Source organism: Microcebus murinus, chromosome 3, assembly GCF_040939455.1.
Source record: "Microcebus murinus isolate Inina chromosome 3, M.murinus_Inina_mat1.0, whole genome shotgun sequence".
In the NCBI taxonomy this organism is placed as follows: Eukaryota; Metazoa; Chordata; class Mammalia; order Primates; family Cheirogaleidae; genus Microcebus; species Microcebus murinus.
In genome coordinates this window covers 73,626,854-73,643,252 of record NC_134106.1, presented here as the reverse complement: position 1 = coordinate 73,643,252, position 16,399 = coordinate 73,626,854, and the positions used below count along the sequence as shown (strand labels likewise).

The window sequence follows — 16,399 nt, the reverse complement described above, 5'->3', positions numbered from 1 at the left end:
TAAGGACAGGTGGGTGGCAGACACACCAGACACAGGCATGCTGCCTGAAGCACACAGCTAACTTTGCTCCACGGGGTGCCCTTGGCCTGACGGTACAGGGCAAGGCTCCCAATTCCAGGAGATGCAGTCCCTGACATGAGGGTGCCAGGCATGTCCAGTCTTGACCACAGAGTGACATGGGAGGAGAACTGAGCTCTGGGGAAGTCCCTTAGTCTCCCCTTTCTAAGGAGCATAGGATCTGTCATCCCTTTTTCCTTGTGGCTGACTTTGTGGGGCTTGGCTTGGCACTTATTTCTCGGGGAGCCTCGACAGGTCAGACTTGTGCCAATTCTGGGATTTCTTCACCTGAGCCTCACGGGATTTCCTGGCAGGAGGAACTGGTTTTCTTTCACGTTGCATTTGTCACACCCCAACAACGAAGGTGGGGCCTCTCAGTTAAATGGCACGGGCTCTGTCAGAGTTGATCACTAAGCTTGGGACTTCTGGAGCCACAATTCAGTCTCCTGAACTTTTGATAAAGGCCTTCCTTGCCAGGTCCAGCTGATAGCTGAAAAGCCCTCTGACTCTGGAGTCTTCCCTCTTTTCTGTGCTTTGGGGCTCAATGAAGGGAGGGGCCATGCCAGACTGGCTCTGTGCCTCGTCCTATGTGGGGCTGCTTCTCCCTGGGGAGTTGCTGGGACCCTGGCAGAGCTGCTCTGGCAGGGGACCTTTCAATGCCGATGACAGGAGGGGCCTTTGGGGAGGAGAACACGCTGGCATTAGGGGACTTGGGGGTATTTGAGGCCAAAAGTCATGGCTGGCCTTGGAATTCCTGGCGAGATATTGTCATTAGCTGGATCTCTGGGTGGAGGAAAATTCTGCCTGATTTCCCCTCCCTGAGGCTGCTTTGAAGTTTTGTCCCAGCTGTGGCTCAGATCTTTTGACCAGAGTTTTATGTCAGGCTGGGTTTCTCAGCTCCCTGTCTAGCATAAGAGCTGAGGGACTAGTGTCCTGGAAGGCCTTGAAAACATCTCCTCTAGCTCATCTCTATCTCTGTCTTCACAGGTACAGAAACAACCTCACCATGGCAAGCAAAAAAACCCCAAACCTTATCCGTGAACCACTGGCCTCTGCAGAATCAGGTGATAGTGGGTGGGGCTCTGGAGGAGGTGAGGGTGGTAAGAATAATGGGGGGGGGGCTGACCTCACAGCTGTATCCTCTGGATGCCCCAGCATTCTCTGCTCCTCCTGTGCATGACCCCTCCTACCCGGTGCTCTCCACCTGCCACTGGACTGTGGGCTCCTGGAGGGTGGGCACTCTTGCTTAGGCACTGCTCTGGTCCCATTCCCCAGCATCAGGCCAAGCACAGAGTAGACACAGAAGAGCGGAGCTGGGCCTTGACACACATGTAGCATGAGATCGCTTATTATCTGCCGTCTTGATTGTTTGCCCTCCTAAACCACTGACTGCCCTTGCCCTCCTCACCAGAGCCCACAACTTTACTAGAAAGAAAGTCTGGGCCAATGGGTCATGTGAGTGCTGCCAGTTTGGGTGTGTCAAGCCCAGACTTTCCTCTCTGAAGGGCCTGGATTAGATGGCATTTCCTCTAGAGCAGATGTCTTGATTATCGTGTTTCTTAATTCCCTTTTTTTTGAGAAGCCGAGATGCCTAAGACTGGGAAGGTCATTGATTTGAATCAGCAAGTGTGGGCCCTTCAGGATCAGACCCTTGTGGCAGCTCCGCAGAGTGACCGCATGGCTCCAGGTGAGTGGGCATCCTGTGGCTGCCTCGCCCCTTGCACTTGTGCAGCTGAGATGCTGGCACTGGCCTTTTGTGAAAGCATGACCATGCAATGGGGCCCACCTGGAGGGAGGAATTTCACACCTGCCTGGGAGGAGAAGTCAGGGGGAAGTTTGCCTTAGACTAAGGTAAAGATGAGAGAGAAGCCTCCTGTGGAATAGGAGAGCTGCTTTCAGGGACCTCAAGCCCTGTCTTATGGAAGAGGCGTAGATTGTTCTGCATGACCAACCTCAAGGTGTCCTAAAAGTACTAAATGGATGAATATCTCAGGAAGGCAGCTTTTGACATCACATTAGGCAAAACTTGCTAATGGACAAAGCTCTCCAAGGATCAGAAGGACTGCTTGGTGTCCACCTGCATCCTGTCTCCAGGTGTTCAAGCAGAAGTGTGAAAATGACAAGGCCGGGATGTGCAATCTGTTTAACTCTCTGTTTGCCCATTTATTAGGGCAGTGAATAGCACATGGTATGAAAGGATGCATGAATGGATATGGTAGTTGGCCATGTGGGGGTCCTAGTGTAGCAGGGATCACACTCTTCAGGTCTCTTCCAGACCTACTTGGAGGAGGCTTCCCTGCTCAATCAGAGTCTTTTATGACTTTAAAAGGAAATTAACACCATCTCCCCATATCTTTATAGTCATTGTCACTGTTATCGTATGCAAGTATCCAGAGGCTCTTGAACAAGGCAAAGGGGATCCCATTTATTTGGGCATCAAGAATCCAGAAATGTGTCTATTTTGTAAGGATGTTGGAGGACAGCCCACACTGCAGCTGAAGGTGAGTGCCTACAAAAAATAATATGGGGGAAAAAAAGCACCAAATTTTTCTTTTAGAAGAAGTATTTGGCAGAAGATTTAATTTTAGAATTAAAAAAAGAAGTATTCTTTTTTAAAAAATTTTCTTCCCTTTTTTCTTTTTTTTGTTAGAGACATGATTTTTACTCTGTCATTCAGGCTGCGGTGCAGTGGAATGATTATAGCTCACTGCAGCCTTGAACTCCTGGGCTCAACAAATCCTCCTGCCTTAGCATCTTTGAGAAGCTGGGACCACAGGTGTATAGCATGACGCTTGGATAATTTTACTTTTTTAGAAACAAGTCCTCACCACATTGCCCAGGCTGGTCTCAAATTTTTGATCTCAAGTGATCCTTCTGCCTCAGCCTCCCAAGTTGCTGGGATTATAGGCGTAAGCCACCAGGTCTGGCTCTCTCATCTTCGTAAGCATATTTATTTCCAACTCCTTTTGAGTTGTTTTCTTTGGTTTATCCTGCCCCTCAATAGTTGAGGACACCCCTGTCTTTCCTAAATTTTGAAACATTCTCAGCCATTGTTTCTTCAAGTGTATTCTCTGCCTTGTTCTCCCTTTGGCATTCCCATTCATCCTTCATTGGAACTCCCGCATCTCACTTCAGTATCTCACAACATCTCATCTAATTTTCCATACTTTCTTTTTTAAATTTTATTTCAGTATTTTATAGGGTTTTGGTTACATAATTTGCTTTTTGACAGTTTGAGTCAAAGTTACAAGTGAGCCCTTCACCCAGTTAGTGTGCATTGTACCCATTAGGTGTGAATTTACCCATCCCCTCCCCTCCTTCTTCTACCTGCTTGATTTCCTTTGACTTCCCTATGTGCACATAAGTGCTCATCAGCTAGTTCCAATTTAGTATTGAGTACATGTGGTGTTTGGTTTTCTATTCCTGAAAGAATTCACTGAGAAGAATGCTCTCCAGTTCCATCCAGATTGTTACAAAAGAAACTAGATCACCATTTTCTTTCTTTATGGTTGAGTAGTGCTCCATATTGTTTGCAACGACTGGATTTTATTTTTTGATTTTAGTGCTGCATTCTGGGAGAATCTTTTGGTTTGCTCTCCCAGCTCATGATTACATTTTCAATGTGGTCCCATCTGCTAAATCATCCTGTAGCATTTCCTGAAATTTCAATCTTTACTATTTTAATCCACAAGCGTTTGGTTGGTTGGCTCTTCTTTTATTTTTTAATAACTTTTCTTGTTCTGTAAACTTCTGTTTAATTCAATTCAACTCAACTCTATCCAATTCAATTCAGCAAACACATGGGATACTTCCTGGCCTCCATCACTCTGTCGGCACCTGAGACACATCTGTGCACAGAATGGCAGAGGGCCCTTGTTGCATGGGGCTTGGATTCTAGTGGGAGGAGAGAAACTCCTCTAGTGGGAGGAGCAAACAGTAAATATATTAGTAGCTAAATTTGTGCTATGTTAAAGGGTACCACGTTTCTGAGAAAAGACCAGGTAGAGCAGGATAAAGTGACCACAGTGCCGGAAACAGAGAAGAATCAGGAGTAGCACAGTAGGTGACGGTGAGATGGTCGCAGGGAACAGAGGGAGGCAGGGAAGTTGGTCAGCCGGGTACCCAGTGAGGACAGGTGCACAGGAGTGAATTGAGGAAGGAGGAGTCCAGAGAGATAAAGGAAGACCATGATGTAACCTTGCAATCTGAGTGAAATGGGAAACTCTTAGAATATTCTGAATAGAAGAGTGATGTGAGTGGACTTAGGTCTAAAAGGATCACTGTGATCTGGCCTTTTATCTTTAGCTTTTGGATAAAAAAATAAAAAATAAAAGGATCACTGTATCTCCTAATTGATCGTAGACTGTGAGCGCAAGGGTGAAAGTCTTTCAGGAGGCTGTAAGGTGATTTAGATGTGACTTCACGGGCCAGGGGATAGCAGTGGAGGTGGGGAGAAGCAGGTCAGATTCTGGGAGTATTTTATTTTTATTTATTTATTTTTTTGTCTGGGAGTATTTTAAGTGGAGGCAACAGGATTTGCTGACAGAGTGAGTGTGATCCACAAGATGAGGACAGAATGGCATTTTCTACTATGTCCTATTGGCTGAATTGCCCTTCTGTTGTGCCTTTGTCCTCACATGGGGACTAAGACTTCACCATTGCATTTGGCATGTGTGGGGACCTTGATGAGGGCAGTGTTGGTACAGTGGTGGGTGCAAAAGCCTGGATGGAATGAGTTAGAAGAGAGGAATTACAAGAGATAAATAAGATACAGGAAGTGTAGACAGTTATTGCAAGGAGTTTTGCAAGGGGGGACTGGAAGTGATAATGGGTAGTCAAAGCAGTTATTTTTTTAAGATGGTAGAAATGACAGCAGATATGCTGATGGTAGTGATTGAATAGAGCAAGCAAAATTGAGGGAGCACGAGAGAGCAGGGAGAGAGGAGCACCCTGAAGTCAGCAAGTGCAGATGGGACCAGCCACCCAGACCTCCTCAGGCAAGGAGCCGTAGATGTGGGTGTGATACTCTGGGGCCCATGTTATAGGGTGGTTTGTGGAAGTTCTCTGTCTCCTGTTTCAGTTTTCTGAGTGAGTAGGAAGTTGAAGTTAAGGATGGAGGAGGAGGTATGGGAGGGTGAAATGATGGTGAGTAGGGTGTAGAGTAGGTTCAAGAATAGTTAGAAGTTCACCCTAATTGTCCAGGTGAGAGATGGTGATGGCTTGGCTTGGATTGGCAGCATATGTGTGGGCTTGCAAGAAGTGGCTCAGTTCAGGAAATATTTTGAAAAGAGGGTCCACAGGCCTTGCTGCCGGGTTAGATATTAGGGAATCAAAGAAAGAAGTATCGAGGATGACTCTTGAGTTTCTGACCATCCAAAGAATTAGATAAATTAACTGGAAGCCATTAATTGAGTAAAGAAACCCTATGGGAGAAGAATTATCCCACTCAGTGTGGAATGTGTCTGAATTAAAGACCATTTCTGTGCCTCTCTTAAGATTTTGCACAAGTGGAATTTGCTTAGAAATTTCTATTTTACCTAAATATACAGTATATGCATATACACATGTACACACACATACAAAATATACTTTTGTATACAACATAGAAGGCATTTTCTGATTGCTGTATTTACTTTGTTTCTTTCGTGCACATCATTTGATTTGTTAGAGCCTCTTGTGTCCTTGTCATGGTATTGATCTTTCTCATATGTTTGACAATTGGTCGCAGACTTATATCCCAACCTGGCCGTCCTTTGCCACAGTAGTGGTTCTTTCAGGGTAGGGGCTCTCACTGTTGTGGCATTGTAAGGGAGATCCTTGGCTTACTGCTGCCAATTTGCATCCTATTCCTTTCCCGCAACATCCCCCAGCCTCTCGTGTGAGAATAGTCCCAATTCATTTTTCAAGTGTGATCACTTATTTTTTAAACTGTCCCTTGCATCCTTCCCAAGCCATCTCTGGATTTGAGGGTGGAGGCTTGGAAGGTGAAATTTTGTGTGTGTGTTCACAATGTTGCTCCTTTGAAATGTGTTTTTCTAGGCCTGCTCTAGTAGAGGGATAAGGCTTTCTGGACCTTTGGAACATTTGCTGGTTGTATGCAAATAACTTTGAACATCTCAAACAGCTACTATTTCTTTTCGTGGGTATTGTCTCTAACATTTCAGGAGGAGAAGATCATGGAACTGTACAAACAAGACAAGCCGGTAAAGCCCTTCCTTTTCTACCGTGCCAAGACTGGTAGGACCTCCACCCTCGAATCCGTGGCCTTCCCTGGCTGGTTTGTCGCTTCCTCCCAGGGAGGCCAGCCCATCTTCCTCACTTCAGACCTGGGGACATTGCACAACACTGACTTCGACTTAAATATAGATGACTGAACTCAGCCTAGAAGTGGCAGCTTGGCCAGAGGACGTGGTGTTAAAGCTTCTGGTTTCCAATGTTTTTTCACCTATATTTTCCCTATTTTTTCACCTCTATTGTCATTTGGACTCCAGTGCAGAGAGGTGAGCAGGGCCTCTGTTATCACCTCATTTTATGAATGAAGAGGAAGCATGGGCTTCATAGCAACCGGAAAACAGGATGTGGGCTCAGAAGCAGGGGAGACAGAATGGCGTAAGGCTCTCCTCTCAGGCTGATGCTGTCCAGCCCACAGGCGTCTGTACAAGTGACGTCAAGACCCAAACACTAAACCACAGGGCCTTCTCCTGGATGCGGATATGAAGAGGCCTCAGAGCTCATGAGTCTCACCCAAGATTGCATGACTAGCATCAGCATGGAGCTTACCTCTGTTTCTGTTTTGCTTTGTTTTCTTTCCTTTTTGGATGACGTCATCCATAGTCTTTATATATTGCTCATATACCTCAGTATGTATAATAGATCCTTCTTAAGGTTAGGACCTTTTAAAGAAAATGTTTTGTATTAAATTAAATTATTTTTGTCCTAATTATAATGTATGAAAATATACTAAATATAAACTTCATATATTAATATTTATACAATAATAAAGCTAAAACAGATGTAAAATAAAATAAATAAAAGAAAAAGTGAACTGAAATTAACAAAAGTAGTTGAGTGAACCCATCACAATGGGTGGGCCAGGGACTGGTGCTTAGCTGGGGATAGAAGGTCCTTGGTCCATGGTAATGGTGGGAAATTCAGTACATAAAAGGGCACCACTCTTTAACTACTTTTTTTTTGACAGTCTCACAGCTTTGTTGAATTCAGTTTGCTATTAGTTTGTTGGGGATTTTTGCATCTTATGTTCGTCATCTTATGATCATCTTATGATACTGGCCTGTAGTTTTCTTTTTTTTGTGTGTGTCTTGTCTGCTTTTGGTCTTAGGAAAATGAGATTTGGTATCAGGGCCACATGGAGTGGGAGAGGAAGAATTCCATCCTCTTTAGGTTTGTGGAATAATTCGGAAAGAATTGTTGTTAGTTCTTCTTTTAAATGTTTGATAGAATTCAGCAGTAGAGCCATAAGGTCCTGGGGTTTTCTTTGATGGGAGACTTTTATTACTAATTCAAGCAAGATCCTTACTCGTTATTGGTGTGTTTAGATTTTCTGTTTCGTCATAGTTCAGTGTTGGTGGGTTGTATGTATCAAGAAATTTACCTGTTTCTTCTAGATTATCCAATTTGTTGGCATGTAATGGTTCATAATAATCTGTCATGAGTCTTTGTATATCTGTGGTATAAGTTGTGGTATCTTCCTTTTCATCTCTGATTTTATTTGGATCTTTTCTCTTTTTTTCTTAGTCTAGCTAAGGGTTTGTCAATTTCATCTTTCAAAAAACCAACTCCGTTTTGTCAATCTTTTGTATTTTTTAATCTCTATTTTGATTATTTATGCTCTGATCTTTATTATTTATTTCCTTCTATTAATTTTGGGTTAAATTTGTTCCTATTATTCTGGCCCTTAAGGTATAATGTTAGGTTGTTTATTTGAAATCTTCCTTCTATTTCAATGTAGGTGTTTATTGCTATAAATTTTCCTCTTAGAACTTTATCTCACAGGCTTTGGTATATTGTGTTTCCATTCTCATTTTTCTTAATAACTGTAAATTTTTTTTTTAAATGTATTTGTTGACTCATTGTTTATTAAGGAGCATGTTGTCTAATTTCCATGTATTTGTAAAGTTTCCAAGGTTTTTCCTGTGAATGATTTCTAGTTTTATACCATTGAGATCAAAAAAGATACTTAATATGATTTCAATTTCATTAAATTTGTTAAGACTTGTTTTGTGGCCTAACATATAACCTATGCTGATGAATGTTCCATGTGTAGTTGAGAAGAATGTGTATTCTGTAACTGTTGAATGGAATGTTCTTTAAATGTCTGTTAGGTCCATTTGGTCTAGAGTATAATTTGATGTTTCTTTGTTGTTAATTTTCTGTCTTTATGATCTGTATATTGCTGAAAGTGAGATGTTGAAATCCCATACTGTTATTGAATTGCAGTCTATCTATCTCTCCCTTTAGATCTATTAATATTTGCTTTAGGTGCTCTAATATTGGGTGCCTACATATTTATAATTGTTATATTCTCTGGCTACATTAACTCCTTTGCTATTGTATAATGACCATCTTTGTGTCTTTTTACTTAAGCAAAAAACTTTCAGTTTTTAGTTAAGTTTTTACTTAACTTTTTAATGCTTACTTAAGATTTTATTTAAGTAAAAACTTTCAGTTTTTTACTTAAAGTCTATCTCTTTTACCTAAGTATAGCTACTTCTGCTCTCTTTTGGTTTTCATTTGCATGGAACATCTTTTTCAATTCTTTCACTTTCGGTCTATGTGTGTCCTTACAGGTGAAATGAGACTCTTGTAGGCAGCACATACTTAGGTCATGTTTTTCTTTTTCTTTTCTTTTTTTAATCCATTTAGCCACTCTATGTCTTTTAATTGGAAAATTTAATTTGTTTACATTCCATGTAATTATTCATGGTAAAGACTTTCTCTTGTCATTTTGTTCCTTGTTTTCTAGTTGTTTTGTACACCCTTTCTTCCTCTCTCACTGTTTTCCCATGAGATTAAGTGATTTTCTCCTGTAATATGTTTTGTTTCATTGATTTTTGTTTTTAGTGCATCTATTATAGATTTTTGCTTTGTGATTACCATGAGGCTTGAAAAATACATTGTATAGTTTTAACAGTTTATTTTAAACTGATAACAATTTTACTTTTTTTGTAAAAGGAAGAGAAAAAAATTCTACTCTTTTTTTTTTATTTCGGCATATTGTGGGGGTACAGATTTTAAGGTTTCAATAAATGCCCTTTTCCCCCCCTCCCCCCACAAGTCTGAGTTTCCAGCATGACCATCCCCCAGATGGTGCACATCTCACTCATTATGTATGTATATACCTGCCCCCCTCCCCCCTCTCCCCTGCCCAATACCCTATTACTGTAGTATCTATGTGTCCACTTAGGTGCTGCTCAGTTAATACCAGTTTGCTGGTGAGTATATGTGGTGCTTGTTTTTCCATTCTTGGGATACTTCACTTAGTAGTATGGGTTTCATTTCTCCCAGCATTTTGAATTTTTGATGTGACAATTTACATCTTTTTATATTGCATATTCCTTAATAAATTATTATAGTTATCATTATTTTTAATAGTTTTGTCTTTTAAGATTCATACTAAAGATATAAATGATTTACACACCATCATTACATTATTAGAGTATTCAGAATTTGACTGTGTGCTTACTTTTACCACTAGTTATATACTTTCAGATGTTTTTGTGTTACTCATTAGCATCCTTTTCTTCATCTTGAAAAATTCCGTTCAATAGTTCTTGTAAGACAGGTCTTATTCCCTCAGCTTATGTTTGTTTGCAAAAATCTTTCTTTCTCCATTATTTCTGAAGGACAACTTTGCTGACTATAATGTTCTTGGTTGTAAGGTCTTTTTTTTCCAGCTTGTTGAATATATCATTCCACTCTTTCCTGGCCTGTAAGATTTCTGCTGAGAAATCTGCTTTTAAGTTTATTGGGACTCCCTTATGTTATTTGCTTCTTTTCTCTTGCTGCTTTCAAGATCCTCTCTTTATCTTTCATCTTTGACATTTTGATGATAATATGTAGTGGGGTAGTCTTATTTGGGTTGAATCTGATTGGAGGCCCTTGACGTTTGTATACCAGGATATTTGTGTCTTTCTCCAGGTTTGGAAAGTTTTCTGTTACTATCTTTAAACTAAACTTTCTATCTTTTTCTCTTTCTCTACTCCTTCCTAAGCACCAAAACCCCATAGATTTTCTCTTTTATGTTACCCTTTAAACCCAATAAGCTTTCTTTATTTCTTTTAATTCTTTTTTTCTTTTTGTCCTCTGACTATGTATTTTGAATTACTCTGTCTTTGAGTTAACAGATTATTCTCCTCTGCTTAGTCAATTCTGTTGTCGATGCTTTCTATTGTGTTTTTCATTATTTTTCAGCTCCAGAATTTCTTTTTGACTTTTCAAAAATTATTTAATCTCTTTGTTAAATTTCTTGATAAAATTTTGAATTGTTTCTCTGTATTTTATTGAAGTTTGCTAAGTTTTTAAAAACAGACATTTTGATTCTTTGCTATTTAGTTCTTTCATCTCCATTTCCTTAGGGTCAGTCACTGACACTTCATTTTGTACATTTGGTGACATCATGTTTCCCTGATTGATCTTGATCCTTATGGCCATGCATTGATGTGTGTGCATTCATGTACATACTTTATCTAGTCTTCACAGTCTGGCCTTGTTTGGGAGTTCCCTTCAGCAGTAAACTTGTCCAGAGATTTAGGTCAAGTTGATTGATGAGCTCTCTAAGCCCATGATGAATTCAGCCACTGTAGCACTAGGAGGTACCCTAAGCTCAAGATTGCCATAGCCAGAATCCCTTGGCAGCCAAGGCTGAGACAACATGGGAAAAGGCCCATAGTTCTTTAAACCACTGTAGCACTAGGGCATGTTCAAGGACCATGGCTCTTACAACCTGCTAAACACTGAAGTTTATTCAAGGCCCAGCGCCTCTGTAGTTAGCCAGCAGTGATGTGGGCCAAAACTCAAGTCCATCTCACTGGTGCCACAGGTTTTTTTCTGGGGCTAGGGCAGATCTAGAGGCTCCATCAGTGGGTATTAGCCTGGTACCAGGGGTTGAGGGGTTATGCCCAATTGTGGGTTTTACTGTGGTAGGGTTCCAAGGTGAAGTTCTATGCTTACTTCCCTGTCTTTATCCCAAGTGGGTGGTGTTTCCCTCTTTGCACTGCCTGAGGTTGGGGGAGGTATGATGTGGGTAAGGTAAAACTGTCCTTACTACTCTCGTCAATGCATTCATTATTATTATTATGTTAAAATCACGTACTGTCATCTCTCATCTGGCTTCTTTACCTCTTGTGAAGATTTTCATGCATAGATAGTTGTTCAGATTGATGTTTCTGGTGGGGGATGATCACTGGAGAGTCCTATTCCACTTTCTTCCTCTATTCATCTCCTCTAAAGTTTTCTTCCTCAATTGAATATAATGTTAGCATTGCAGTTTTATAAACATCAACATTAAAATGAGCATTAAAGCTAATTAATTCAGGATTATCAAATAGAGGAATTAGGCACTGGATATTTACTAATATACTCATTGCTAATAAAGGGTGACAGGTTGTTACATCTGCCAATTTATACTGTTAATTGAAAGGTGATGACACATTTACTTGTGACATGATTATGGCTCTGAGGGCTATAGCATCTCCATCCTACTGTAGGCTGTATGATGATTTGGTGTTCCCACCTCTTTTCTCTACTGTGAAAAACTTTGTTCATGCAAGCACCATGACTGTCACTTGGCACAAATATAAGCTCAAACAACAGTTCAAATATGAGTTATGGTATGTGGCTGGGATCAGGTGGTCATCCTAATGATACAGAAGAGGCTCAAGGACATTTGGAGTGTAATAAAAATGAAAACACCAATTTACAGTAATCTTATAGACAGCATATATAACCTGGAGAACATAGACATCCATTGGCCCCTAGCTTACTCCTCACATGTGAAAAATAGCACATGATGCAATGATATATAAAATCATAGAAGGCCCCTGTGAGTAGCAACACTTACAGATGATTGGTCTGATCCACACCTGGTATGCAGACATGTTCTATAGCAAATACTCTTGCATTTGAGGAATACAAAGCTCCAGGGCATCATTCACTGAAGACCTTGGTTCCTTTGGACCTTTACTAATTTGTGCTATAGAGGGCCTGATGGACTGAGAGAGGAGAGATTCCAGGGGGCAAATAATATTCTTAGAACTATGCCACCAAAGATCACAACTGCAGCTAAAATAGTGGGGTGGGATGTTTCTCTGTTGAGCTGCTTTGGGGCTGATATCTTCTGACTCAGCAAATGCTAAAGGGCAGTGGCTGCTTCCTGAAAGTGCATCTGAAGACACTGTCCCATAATTCATGAATAATTGGGTATGGGAACAGAAGATGCCATCCCCAGAGTGCTGAGAACAATGGTTGTAATTAGTTCATGATAATAAAATATCATCTCACTTCTTAGACTCTTGGAAAAGTTTAGAAAAATAGATTCTTACTAGAATAATGCATGTCTATGGTTAAAGACATTCTTTTGCACTAGTCTTATTTCCATTAAGCAACTTCTAACTCTTTTTCTGCTGTTTTCCTATGTGTCTAAATATATACTATATATGCTTTTACTTCTATTTCTTGAATTGTCAATTTTGGACATTATCTTTTCAACCAGACAGATGCCATTTACAGTTCTATTGAGAAAAAAAATCTATGTTCTTTATATATTATATTTCCTACAAGTCAATAGTAAGTCAAGCAAAGTTGTATTGATAGGGAGTCAGAGTATACTTAGATGGGTCTGTTAGACAATGCTGTAGGATGGCATTGAAAAGGCACACAATATTCTTTTTGCCTTTTCCACAAAGATTTAGATAATTTTTCTTAATAAAATCATATCCTTCAGCAGTTTCATTTTATGAGTAAGGAAAGGGAGGTACAGGGAGGGGGTGTTACTTGGTGAGAGTGGCACCAACATTTAGTAGCCAAACTGGAAATTATGATACTCTTGATTTTTAGTCTTTCATTTTCTGTCTCCTGAAATTGGGATGTTATGAAACACTATGAGAAATCAACAACAACTACTCTCAGCATGACGGCAGAGCAAAGTCTGAGTCATGTCACTCCTATTATTAAGGTTGTCCCTATCTAGCAGGGTGTTGGCAGATGACTCAGCCCCAAGTGGAACTCCTGCAGCCACCAAACATTGTCATGAAATGACCTAAGTGCTGAGATGTTTTGCACATCTCTATTTCCCAAACTAGAAACATTAGAATCATTTGGGTATGCATTGAAAACCCAGGTGCTTGTGATTACCCCTCATGTAGTAAATTAGAACCCTCTTCCCTAAAAATTACAGCTTACTAAGTTTATGGTGAAAATGGAATCAAAGGTATCCAAATAGGGGCAGAAGAGATCAAACTTTCACTGTTTGCTGATGATATGATATTGTATCTAGAAAACCCCAAGGATTCAACCAAGAAACTCCTGGAACTGATCAATGAATTTAGTAAAGTCTCAGGATACAAAATTAATACACAGAAATCAGAGGCATTCATATACGCCAACAACAATCTAATTGAGAACCAAATCAAAGACTCAATTCCCTTCACAATAGCAACAAAGAAATTAAAGTACCTAGGAATATATTTAACCAAAGAGGTAAAAGACCTCTACAGGGAGAACTATGAAACACTGAGGAAGGAAATAGCAGAGGATGTAAACAGATGGAAATCCATACCATGCTCGTGGATCGGCAGACTCAATATCATCAAAATGTCTATACTACCCAAACTGATCTACAGATTCAATGCAATACCTATTAAAATCCCATCAGCATTCTTCACAGATATAGAAAAAATAATCTTACGCTTCGTATGGAACCAAAGAAGACCCCGAATATCAAGAGCAATTCTAGGCAACAAAAACAAAATGGGAGGCATTAATATGCCAGATATCAAACTATACTACAAAGCTGTAGTAATTAAAACAATATGGTATTGGCACAAAAACAGGAATATTGACCAGTGGAACAGATGTGAGAATCCTGATATAAAACCATCCTCATATAGCCATCTCATCTTTGACAAAGCAGACAAAAACATACGCTGGGGAAAAGAATCCCTCTTCAATAAATGGTGCTGGGAAAACTGGATAGCCACCTGTAGAAGGCTAAAACAGGACCCACACCTTTCACCTCTCACAAAAACCAACTCACGCTGGATAACAGACTGAAACCTAAGGTATGAAACTATTAGAACTCTAGAGGAAAAAGTTGGAAACACTCTCCTAGACATCGGCCTGGGCAAAGAGTTTATGAAGAAGTCTCCAAAGGCAATCACAGCAGCAACAAAAATAAATAAATGGGACATGATCAAACTACAAAGCTTCTGCACAGCCAAAGAAATAGTCATGAAAGTAAACAGACAACCTACAGAATGGGAGAAAATTTTTGCATCCTATGCATCCGATAAGGGACTGATAACTAGAATATACTTAGAACTCACGAAAATTAGGAAGAAAAAATCAAATAACCCCATTAAAAAGTGGGCAAAGGACTTGAACAGAAATTTTTCTAAAGAAGACAGAAGAATGGCCAACAAACATATGAAGAAATGCTCAACATCTCTAATCATCAGGGAAATGCAAATCAAAACCACAATGAGATATCACTTAACCCCAGTGAGAATGGCCTTTATCAAAAAATCTCCAAACAATAAATGCTGGCGTGGTTGCGGAGAGAGAGGAACACTCCTACACTGCTGGTGGGACTGCAAACTAGTTCAACCTCTGTGGAAAGCAATATGGAGATACCTTAAAGCGATACAAGTGAATCTACCATTTGATCCAGCAATCCCATTGCTGGGCATCTACCCAAATGATCCAATGACACTCTACAAAAAAGACACCTGCACTCGAATGTTTATAGCAGCACAATTCATAATTGCAAGGCTGTGGAAACAGCCTAAGTGCCCATCAATCCAAGAATGGATTAATAAAATGTGGTATATGTACACCATGGAGTACTATTCAGCTCTAAGAAATAATGGTGATATAGCACATCTTATATTTTCCTGGTTAGAGCTGGAACCCATACTACTAAGTGAAGTATCCCAAGAATGGAAAAACAAGCACCAGATATATTCTCCAGCAAACTGGTATTAACTGAGTAGCACCTAAGTGGACACATAGGTGCTACAGTAATAGGGTATTGGGCAGGTGGGAGGGGGGAGGGGGCGGGTATATACATACATAATGAGTGAGATGTGCACCATCTGGGGGATGGTCATGATGGAGACTCAGACTTTTGGGGGGAGGGGGGAAATGGACATTTATTGAAACCTTAAAATCTGTACCCCCATAATATGCCAAAATAAAAAAAAAATTAAAAAAAAAAAAAGAATAAGTATTTTGCCAAGAACCCTAGGGAATATTGATTATTAACCAAGCCTGGGAAATACTGTTCTGGACCATGCCAGTAGAGTTTTGTGTGTGAAAATTCTCAAGTTAATCATGCTTGGTATGACCTGTGTGCTTCTACAGAAATAAAAGATCCATAAAAATGTATACTTCTTGGGTTTTTTCCAGATTTATTTATATATTTGTTTTTTATTTCAGCATATTATGGGTGTACAAATGTTTAGGTTACATATATTGCCTTTGCCCACCCCAGTCAGAGCTTCAAGCGTGTTCATCCACCAGTGTGTACCATACCCATTAGGTGTGAATATAGCCATTCCCTCCTCCACCATACCTCCTGTCTGACACCTGATGAATGTTACTACTATATGTGCACATAAGTGCTGATCAGTTAATATCAATTTGATTGGGAGTACATATGGTGCTTGTTTTTCCATTCTTGGGATACTTCACTTAGTAGAATGGGTCCAGCTTTATCCAGAATAATACAAGAGGTGCTAGATCACCATTGTTTTTTGTGGCTCAGTAGAACTCCATGGTATACATATACTGCATTTTATTAATCCCCTAATGTATTGGTGGACACTTGGATTGTTTCCACATCTTTGCAATTGTGCATTGTGCTGCTATAAACATTCGAGTGCAGATGTCTTTTTTTAATAGAATGTCTTTTTTCCTTTGGGTAGATGCTCCGTAATGGGATTGCTGGATTAAATGGCAGTTCTACTTGTAGCTTTTTGAAGTATCTCTGTATTACTTTCCACAGAGGTTGTATTAGTTTGCAGTGCCACTGGCAGTGTATGAGTGTTCTTTTCTCTCCACATCACACCAACATTCATTGTTTTGGGACTTTTTGATAAAGGCCATT

At 40.2% G+C, this 16,399-nt stretch overlaps 1 protein-coding gene across 1 annotated transcript; it reads left to right on the top strand.

Moving 5' to 3' along the window:
* The first annotated feature begins 468 nt into the window (after positions 1–468).
* Positions 469–7,071, top strand: LOC105859167 (interleukin-36 gamma-like). The gene is made up of 5 exons (XM_012742776.2): positions 469–534; positions 1,045–1,121; positions 1,640–1,744; positions 2,419–2,558; positions 6,222–7,071. The coding sequence occupies exons 2-5, from the start codon at positions 1,064–1,066 to the stop codon at positions 6,429–6,431; spliced, it is 513 nt and encodes a 170-aa protein (XP_012598230.2). The 5' UTR covers positions 469–534; positions 1,045–1,063; the 3' UTR covers positions 6,432–7,071.
* Positions 7,072–16,399: the final 9,328 nt, after the last annotated feature.

Coding starts and splice junctions, on each gene's coding strand:
- LOC105859167 (XM_012742776.2), top strand. CDS start 1,064: ATGGCAAGCAAAAAAACCCCAAACCTTATCCGTGAACCACTGGCCTCT. Junction 1,745..2,418: donor GAGTGACCGCATGGCTCCAG/GTGAGTGGGCAT, acceptor ATATCTTTATAG/TCATTGTCACTGTTATCGTA. Junction 2,559..6,221: donor AGCCCACACTGCAGCTGAAG/GTGAGTGCCTAC, acceptor CTAACATTTCAG/GAGGAGAAGATCATGGAACT.